At 40.1% G+C, this 10,475-nt stretch overlaps 1 protein-coding gene across 5 annotated transcripts in view; it reads left to right on the forward strand.

The window, feature by feature from the left end:
• Positions 1-10,240, forward strand: part of jcada (junctional cadherin 5 associated a) — a 198,197-nt gene extending 187,957 nt beyond the window's left edge. For all 5 annotated transcript variants that reach the window (XM_072253917.1, XM_072253915.1, XM_072253919.1 and 2 more), the window contains one exon: positions 6,063-10,240. In XM_072253917.1, the coding sequence (XP_072110018.1) occupies positions 6,063-6,097 (35 nt within the window). In that variant the 3' untranslated portion in view covers positions 6,098-10,240. The remainder of the gene's footprint in view (positions 1-6,062) is intronic.
• The last annotated feature ends 235 nt before the right edge of the window (positions 10,241-10,475 follow it).

Consider the following 10,475-nt stretch of genomic DNA (forward strand, 5'->3'; position numbering starts at 1 on the left):
AGAGGGAAAGAAGCTGATCCTGAATTGCTGAGTGTGTGCCTTCAGGTTTCTGTACCTCTTTCCTGATGGTAACAAAGAGAAGAGGGCATGTCCTGGGTGATGGGGATTCCTTTTTGAGACACCGCTCCTTGAAGATGTCTTGGATACTATGGAGGCTAGTACCCAAGATGGAGCTGACTAATTTTACAACTTTCTGTAGCTTTCAATCCTGTGCAGTAGCCCTTCGTTGCAACCTGTCTGAAAACTCTCCACTGTACATTTGTAGTTTTCAAGTGTCTTGGGTGACAAATCAAATTTCCTCAAACTCCAAATGAAATATAGCCGCTGCCTTGCCTTTTTTATAGTTGCATTGATATATGGATAGTTTGACGTCAGTTTGACATAAGTGGTGGGTAAATTGATGGAAAGTATTCTTAGACATGGTATATATAATTATCTGGTTAGACAGGGTCTGATTAGGAACAGTCAACATGGATTTGTGTGTGGAAGGTCATATTTGACAAATCTTATTGAATTTTTTGAAGAGGTTACTAGGAAAGTTGACAAGAGTAAAGCAGTGGATGTTGTCTATATAGACTTCAGTAAGGCCTTTGACAAGGTTCCACACGGAAGGTTAGTTAGGAGGGTTCAATCATTAGGCACTAATATTGAAGTAGTAAAATGGATTCAGCAGTGGCTGGATGGGAGACGCCAGAGAGTAGTGGTGGATAACTGTTTGTCAGATTGGAGGCCGGTGTCTAGTGGTGTGCCTCAGGGATCTGTACTGGGTCCAATGTTGTTTGTCATATATGTTAATGATCTGGATGATGGAGTGGTAAATTGGATTAGTAAGTATGCAGATGATACTAAGATAGGTGGAGTTGTGGATAATGAAGTAGGTTTTCAAAGCTTGCAGAGAGATTTAGGCCAGTTAGAAGAGTGGGCTGAAAGATGGCAAATGGAGTTTAATGCTGATAAATGTGAGGTGCTGCATTTTGGTAGGACAATCAGAATAGGACATACATGGTAAATGGTAGGGCATTGAAGAATGCAGTAGAACAGAGGGATCTAGGAATAATGGTGCATAGTTCCCTGAAGGTGGAACCTCATGTGGATAGGGTGGTGAAGAAATGCTTTTGGTATGCTGACCTTTATAAATCAGAACATTGAGTATGGGAGTTGGGATGTAATGTTGAAATTGTTCAAGGCATTGGTAAGGCCAAATTTGGAGTATTGTGTACAGTTCTGGTCACCGAATTATAGGAAAGATGTCAATAAAACTGAGAGAGTACAGAGGAGGTTTACTAAAATGTTGCCTGGGTTTCATCTCCTAAGTTACAGAAAAAGGTTGAACAAGTTAGGTCTTTATTCTTTGGAGCATAGAAGGTTGAGGGGTGACTTGATAGAGGTGTTTAAAATTATGAGGGGGATTGATAGAGTTGACGTGGATAGGCTTTTTCCATTGAGAGTGGGGGAGATTCAAACAAGAGGACATGAGTTGAGAGTTAAAGGGCAAAAGTTTAGGGGTAACATGAGGGGGAACTTCTTTACTCAGAGAGTGGTAGCTGTGTGGAACGAGCTTCCAGCAGAAGTGGTTGAAGCAGGTTCAATGTTGTCATTTAAAGTTAAATTGGATAGATATATGGACAGGAAAGGAATGGAGGGTTATGGGCTGAGTGCAAGTCAGTGGAACTAGGTGAGAGTAAGAGTTCGGCACGGACTAGAAGGGCCGAGATGGCCTGTTTCCATGCTGTAATTGTTATATGGTTATATTTGGACCAGGTTAGATCCTCAGAGATCTTGACACTCAGGAACTAGAACTTGTTCACATTCTCTACTTCTGATCCCTCTGTGAGGATTGATTCATGATCCCCCCTCCTACCCTCAATGAAGTCCACAATCAGCTCTTTGGCCTTACTGAAATTGAGAGCAAGGTTTTTGCTGTGACGCCACTCAACCAGCTGGTATATCTTGCTCCTGTAGCCCTCTCGTCTCCATTTGGGATTCTGCCAACAATGGTTGTATCATCAGCAAATTTATAAATAGCATTTGAGCTATGCCTCGCCACAGTCATGGGTATATAGAGAGTAGAGCTGTGGGCTAAGCACACATTCCTAAGGTGCACCAGTGTTGATGATAATGTGTTATTGTCTACCAGCCAATGTTGGGTTACTTGGGGACAAAGCTAGCCCACAAGAGTGGCAGGAAAGGATCACAGGCAAACTCAGTGCACAACAATTGAGCAAACGTGAAGGCAATGGACACACGATTTTCTATCTGCCTGGCATGGAAGACCAAGCCACACAATGTACAAAGCATCTGAACTTTTCAATATACTTTCTGATGTGGACGAAGCTGACAAGATTGTTACAGATGATTTAATATTGACTATTATAATAATGAATCAGAAGGGCTTGTTACATTGCTATATATAAATAAATCAGATCAAATAAATAGACAGAGCAACAAAAAAGGAATAATTAGGTCGTGTTTGTGGATTCATGAGCTGTTCAGAAATCTAATGGCAGAGGGGAAGAAGCTGTTCCTGAATCATTGAGTGTGGACCTTCAGGCTCCTGTACTTTCTCCCTGATGGTGGTAACGAGAAGGAGAAGTGTTGTGGGTGGTGAGATCCTTAGTGGTAGATGATATTTTCTTGAGCCAATGCCTCTTGAAGATGTCCTTGACGGTGGGGAGGCTTGTGCCCGTAATGGAGCTGGCTGAGTTTACAATGCTGTACCACCTCTTGTTTTCCTCTGCATTAGAGCGTCCATACCAGGATGCTGATTATAGAGAGTAACAGTTTCTTTGAGACATTGGTTTGTGTGCTCCGAAGGAATGCCGTTTTGTTTGGCTGCATTCACATGTATGGTTGAGTGATAATTAAACTTGAACTTTAAGAATTATGTCATGTGACTGAGGTGTAACAGCGTTCACACTAAGTTCCTGGGTGGTATTCTGAGACGAGTCACAGACTAAAGATGACTTAATTCACTTTGAGCTTGTTGTCTCTTGTATATTTGTCTACACGCTCTGCCAGTGGATCTTGTTGGAATCCACAGAGAATGCACTCCACCTTGAGGTTTTGAAAGGCACTAAATAGAAGCCAGTCATTCTCCAGACTTGTCCTGGTGTTTTCTTCCCATCCATCGAGTTTCCTGGTCTTACCCCTGACCCTGGTTTTAATCATAACAACACACCAGTCGTTGATAGAAACTGGAAACTGATTCATTAGTAAGTTTCTTGAGCAATACTAGACAGTTTTCATAACACAGCCATCTTAAAGCATGCCATAGTAGTGTATTTTTCCTCAATATGTGTGTAATTACAAATAATACTGATTAGATCCATGAAATGATCTCATTGGGCCCAGTCATGTAAGACACTTGCCAAGATCCCAGACCTGTATCTCATTAGTTCAAAACAGTTACAAAGTTATTTTCCTTATGTTTTTATTTCAATTCTTGGCTTTCCCTTGGTACACGAAGGCAAAGAAAGTCTCCCCAAGCAAAACAGCTGTTTGATTTCTAAGCTGAAGTCACCCACCTTATTGCCACAGGCCCCGAAGTATCGCCAGGTTGCATCTTCGCTTGTGATTGTTTCATGCAGCGAGCTAGCTCACCCGAAGCAGTGCGTGTTATTAAACTGAGCTCTGGTGCATGTCCAGGCGGCCTCCAGAGTGTCAGAGCACGAACACTGCAACTGGAGCAAGTTCAGTCCTTTGCACACACTGACCAAAACAGAGCAACAGGCAACACAGGCAGTGGATCCAAGCACTGATCCTGCCTAAAAAATGCTGATCTCATATTTTACCATTTATTCTTTCACGGAAGGAGGCCATTTGCCTATCTAGCCCATTCAACTCTCAGCCAAGGTCACCAAATCATTCCCACTCTTATGTCTCAGTAACTGTTTCTCATCCACTTGTCCGTCAACTCCACCCTGAATCTATTATCACCCTTCTGAGGAGTAATTAACCAATTTGTTTTTCATCCTTTGGGGAGTGGGAGAAACCCAGGTAACCTTTGGAAAGACCAGATGAGATCTATCCCAGACTGCTATGGTAGACAACGGAGGAGCTTGCAGGAGCCCTGACAGATTTTAGCATCTTTGTTGGCCACTGATGAAGTACTAGAGGACTAACGTTCTTGTGTATACTTACTTAAGAGAAGGGATAAGCCTGGTAGTGGTAGACTTTCACTGGTGGTGGAGAAATCATTGGAGAAAATTCTAAGGGACAGGATTTGTGTACATTTGGAAAGACAGTGACTGATTATGGATAGTCAGCATGGCTTTGTGAGGGGGAAATCCTGTCTCACTAAGTTGATTGAGTTTTTTTGAGAAGGTTATCAAGAAGATTGATGAGGGTAAGAAATAGATGGTGTCTATCTGGAACTTAGACAAGATCTCCCTTGGTAGGTTGGTCTGAAAGGTTGACGTATGAGGGGTCAAAGGCAAATTGGTTAATTGGATCTAAAATTGGCTTGATGGGAGGTCAATGACTGTGGTGGAAAACTATATTTTCTGATTGGAAGTCTGTGACTAGGAGTGTAGCAGGGATCACTGCTGGGAGCTTTGCTGTTTGTGATTATATATTAATGACTTGGATGTGAATGTAGGAGGAATGATTAGTAAGTTTGCAGACAACATGAAGGTTGGTGGATTTGAAGATGATGAGGAAGATTGTTTGAAGGTCTGGCAAGATAGTTGGATATAATATGGCAGATGGAATTTAATCCTGACAAGTGGAAGGTGATGTATTTTGTGAAGTCAAGTATCGGTAGGACATACACTCAGTGGCCATTTGATTAAGTACAGGAGTGAATCCGATATGGTCTTCTGCTGCTGTAGCCCATCGTCTTCAAGGTTCGACATGTGGAGCATTCGGAGATGCCTTTCTGCACACCACTGTTGTAACACATGGTTATTTGAATTGTCGCCTTCCCGTCAGCTTGGACCAGTCTGGCCATTCTCATCTGACCTTTCTCATTAACAAGTACTGCCGTTTACTGGAATTTTTTTTGTTTTTCGCACCATTTTGTGTAAACTCTAGAGACTGCTGTGTGTGAAAATCCCAGGGGTCAGCAGTTTCTGAGATACTCAAATCACCCCATCTGGCACCAAAAATCACTCCATCGTCAAAGTCACTTAGTTCACATTTCCTCCTCATTCTGATGTGTGGTCTGAACAACAAATGAATCCCGTGACCATGTCTGCATTTTGTTACTGCCATATGACTAGCTGATTAGATATTTGCATTAATGAGCAAGTGTATAAGTGTATCTAATAAAGTGGCCACTGAGTGACCTTCTATTGATTCAACCCTTAACCTCCAGGGATAATATGCAGAAGACCACAAATAAACACTCAGTGGCCACTTTATTAGGTACAGGAAGTATGCAATAAGTGGCCAATGAATGTATATACAGTACACAGACTAAAAGAGACGTAGAAAGAGCAAGTAGTCAAAATCTTTTGCCCATAGTAGGGATACTAAAAAGAAGAGGGCATAGTTTCAAAATGAGAGGTAGGAAATTTAAATGAGATCTTAGTGATAGTTTATTTTTGCATTGAGAGTTGATATCTGGAAAACACTGTTGAAATCCAAATGCCATAGTATTTAGGAAGCATTCAGACACCTCATAGGCAAGGTGAAGAAGGATATGGATCTAATGCAAGAAAATAGCTTTGGTGTTGATGTGCTAAAAGGAATGGCGAGTGATTTCTGAGCTGTACATCTCTTTGACTCTATAAGCCAGTAAGAGAAAGTTCAAATGACCGATGCTTCTTACTGATCCTTAAGTTGTTTAAGGAAACGTAATATGCAGTCTTGGGTAGAAGGAGCAAATTCTGTACAGCCACTACAGGTCAGGATCGAACCTCAATCATGGGGCTACCTGTTGATGCACTGTGCCACTTAATGCCATTTCACATTTATGCAACTGCCCATCCTGCTTTCACGGAATGCTTTAACACATTGGGTTGCACATGCCGAGTTATGAGCAGATCTGCAGCTGTAAGAATTTTGTGTGAAGCAGATGTGTGTGCAGTTTTCTTAAGTCTCACATGCTTCCTGTTTTCCAGATGCTTATGATCCCAGCAAGGTTGAGACGGTGTGAAAAAGGAGCAGGCAAGAGCAAGAAGCAGTCAGGACAATGTTGTGGATATTACACTGTGTCGTTCACAAGTCTGCCTTTCATCAAATGCAAACATCTGGAACACCTTCCACATGTACGTTTATATTAACAAATACATTGATAAAATGCTGTGTCACTGCCAGGAAGAAATTAACTGTAAACTTTCTCTTCAATATCACAACCCAGCACATAAACACACAGTATAAATCCACCGAGAACTTGGCACATGACCCACCTGCTGTGAGTCCACCAGGCAGAAGATGCAGGAAGTGACGAGAGGCCACGTTGGTTCAGTAAGAGGTGATCTGCTGAAGTTGTGGTTGAGGCAGAATGAAGGCTCTCAAACGTGTGATGCCTGATCTGGAAACGCTAACACTGGACACCTGAAACGAAGGAACATGCTACCCACCAGTTACCTGAAGAGCACAAGTTTTTTTTTAAATCCGGTCTTCTACTTTGAGGTTCTACGAACTGGACTTTATATCAACAATCAGCAATATTACACTCAAAGTATTGTGTTGGATTTGCTTTCTCTCTGGTAGAGGCATTTGAACGTGCACAAATCAGCATTTAGTTTTATCTGATTATGTGAAAGAAATGGATCTTCCCATCTACTGGAACTCTGAATCTGGATTTGTAATATTGGTCCAATTAAGAATGGACTGGTTCTTAATGGGTTTACGACAGATCCAAGTTTCTGCATAACATTAGAAGATTAACACACTTAGACTTCAAGTACATGCCTGGACAGCTGCAGGGAGTATACTGGCAAAAGAAGAGTGTGTACGGAAGTTACAGGGATTTGGGATCTATAACTCAGAAAGCATTCAGCAACATTAGGTCTGCTATCCTATCTTCTTTTGGATAACAGAGTTCATTTGTTCATCAATTATTTTCCAAAGCTAGATATATTGCACTAGCCGCAGATATTCCTGGATTCCATGGTCCCACTAGTGGGGACAAGTTCCAACCCTGCACTCCAATGTGCCTGGGATCCCTCTTGGATAGCGGGAATGAGATAGGCACAGTGTCCCACTAAGGGAAACTCATGAATGGCAGTTAGAAATTAAACAATTGGCACAAAGTTACAATTGGAAAAGACAAAGGAATACAGCACATGGTGAGTGATTTCAGTTTGAACTCACTTGTACAGGGCATTAAAGATCCGTCAATTCCTGTAGCAACACTTGGCAAAGCAGATCACGTGGCATTCTTCAATAGCACTGTTCTGTTTGCAGTTGGGAAATGATAAGTAGATTGAACACCTTCCCCCAGTCTCACTCCAATCTCCCGTCTTCACTGCCAGTCCTATGAGACTCCCGATTTCCATTCACCAGAAAAAACAAGGAAATTCAAATGTCCAGTTGCAGCTAGTCAGAGCTCTCCCCCATTTTCCATTCTCCAATGTGCAGTTCACACTGGAACACATGGCCATCGGTACACACTGGTCATTGCCCATTAATTAACTCAGACGGTCGGTGTGGACAAGCTGTCAAAGGGCATGTTTCCATCTTTCTCCATGACCTTCACTCTAACCGAAGATCAGTTCTTATCTTGCAGAATTCGCAATAGAGACTTAGGCACGCAAATTAATACTGGTCATTAATCAGGAACTTAGCATAACGGAAAAGATGTGCTCATTTACATTTTGTAAAGTATATACTTCTGCTCAATGTTAATTTAAATATTTCTGACCTGCGGTGATTGTCTGCCTACTGGGAATTTTACAATCAGTGCACCCAAAGTTTTGTAAGCACCAATTGTTCGCTGTCGATCTTAACAGTAAACTTTACAGTGATGGATGATTCTGTGTGAATCTCACATCAGCCGCTGCCATCCAGCGTTATTACACAGCTGAGATTGTATATTCAGCCTTTTCATTGCAGGAAATAGTGGGCAATACAGAAAATGGTATTACTCAGACCATTCAACCCAATCTTGAAGATTGCTGATTTTAATATAGCTGAGAAATGCTATAAGATCACTTAACAACACCACCTTGCAATTCTATAGCATTTTTAACATACATTGGGCTATATTGGCTTTAAACATAAGGTGAATATAATACGCGAAGGACATGCTAGTGCCTTTCTGAATTACTATACATTAATGAAGAAATGGCCTCAAAGATTTTGCTTTATATAAAATGTGTATATTTATTTTAATGTATACGGTATTATTAGATTAGAACTAACAACAGGATTATTAAATATCTGGTATTTTGATTATTCATCAGCCTCTCCTCATCCTCAGCGTAGTGAGAAATTGCCAATAAATGCTGGCCTTTCTTGCAAAGGTCACATCCTAAGAAGGAATAGAACGAATGTTAAATTCTATAATGTCTACATAAAATTCAGCCAATGATCCTTGTGTTTGCACGTAATTTACTTACCAGTGGATTTTATAAAAGCTGCCAGGGAGTGAATGCAAAGGAAATTGCCTTGTCCTTATATCATGCCAATGAACCAGATCTTGTAATCCTGCTGTTTTTAATGGAAAAGCACAAATAAATAGTGTTTACATTCTGACAGAGTGCCATGAAGTATACGTATATAAAATCTTGATATTGGATATTTATCAGTCAGTTATCTGTTAATGAAAGGGCGCAGAGTCCTCTTAACGTTTCCATAGGATCAACATTACAGTATTCTAAGCTTGAGTAACTTGTACCAATCACAAAACGCAATTAATTCTAATGCAGATGCCTGCTTCCTCTAGACAACATATTTGTTATTTTTCTGACATTTAATGGAATAACACTTCTGAAAGAACAATTTATGTTATATGTTTAAACTTTAAATGTCATGCTAGTTTGAGGTCAGCTTTCTTTCTGAGCCTATGGCTCACAGGCACTCTAAAGTTAATCAAAATTGACAGCAAGGCAAGTAGGCTTACAGGTGACTTAATATATAGAGATAAATTGTATAATTTAATGCATATCTTTGTATATAGTATGTATATTGGAAGCATATGAAGTGATGGTCAATAGAAGTTGAATTATATCCAATGACAAAAAGACTTCCAAAATAAAAATTGATATAAATTCCTTGTACTTTGATTGGTTGTCTCAGGTCCCAGATTCCATTTCAGGGAAGTCACTTTCACAGGAATCCAGAAGTGAACCTATAGATGGATCTAGATAATTATTTATTTACTAGAAAATCTTATAAAGTGAAGTTTCCTGTTCATCAAAGGCCAGTGTATAGTTTCGCCTGCAGGTGCTAATCCACTTTAGGAAGTGTTGCACTTAATCGAACACACTCTAAACTTAAATGACTATACATTCTCATTAATTGAGAGCGTGTTAATGCTCTCAATTTATCATCTCAAATTGCACCTCACCACCACCACCACACTGATAATCTGGAGATAATTCAACCCTATCTTATATAGCAAAAAATGCTGTACAGGCGCACTTCAACTCTAAGGAGGTAAAATCTGCAATTGTGCCACAGATTTCGTTTACTATAATTGGAATGGACAAATATAATCATCTCTATACTTTGCTAGGATCCTAGTGACAATACTGGGAATGAAATACTAGATTGTGCAAAAATCCAGATTGTTATACAAAATGCCAAATACAATGTAGGAGCGAGACCGGAAATGTATGTTTCATAGAATAGTCCTCTTCTCTCATCAAATGAAATTCAGCTACACGTTATCCGTGGTGTGGGTCTGAAAGAGGTGCTGGATTATTGTCATTGCTTCCGGTGATATTATTTGCACAGCAAAGATTAGGTCTCCTTATGAATGCTTCATGGAGATGATGTTAATATTAGTAGACAAGTGGTCTGAAGAAATTAAACTGCAGTGTTTGTGTTGAGTAGAAGATGCATACAAGTATCTCAGAAAAACTCACAAGTGTCACATATCTTAGAAGCTTTTCCATTTTTTTTTGAAAATAAAAGCAGTTATTTTATTTTTTAAACCAAGGTATGTATTTGTATAGAAGCCAAGATCTGTGGAGGAAAGCAAGAGGGAATTTACTTGTTTTCCCCTAAGATCTGAAATTAACTTCTATTTATCAGCTCAGTGTAAATACTAATTCACAGGCTGCAATGTATCTTCACTGGTGTATATTATTCTAGGTTATCGCTAAATAAAATATATGCATGAAACTTCTTTTAAATACTACTCTTGTCGTATGTTACCAAATTTCCTCCTACTTTTTTTTGTTCGAAACCATACATTTCCCTCTGTGTATTCAATGGCTGAGCCAGCTGATTGTTCAGGCTTGGAGATGTAAGTTCAAATCTCAGCCTTCCATTTTTCTATCGATTAAAAAGAAGCAAGTTTGGTAATGTGTAGAGGAAAAAAAAGGAGACTCCCAAGACCTTCACTGACAATGCTGTGCTCT

The sequence above is a fragment of the Mobula birostris genome, chromosome 3 (assembly GCF_030028105.1).
Source record: "Mobula birostris isolate sMobBir1 chromosome 3, sMobBir1.hap1, whole genome shotgun sequence".
Classification (NCBI taxonomy): Eukaryota; Metazoa; Chordata; class Chondrichthyes; order Myliobatiformes; family Myliobatidae; genus Mobula; species Mobula birostris.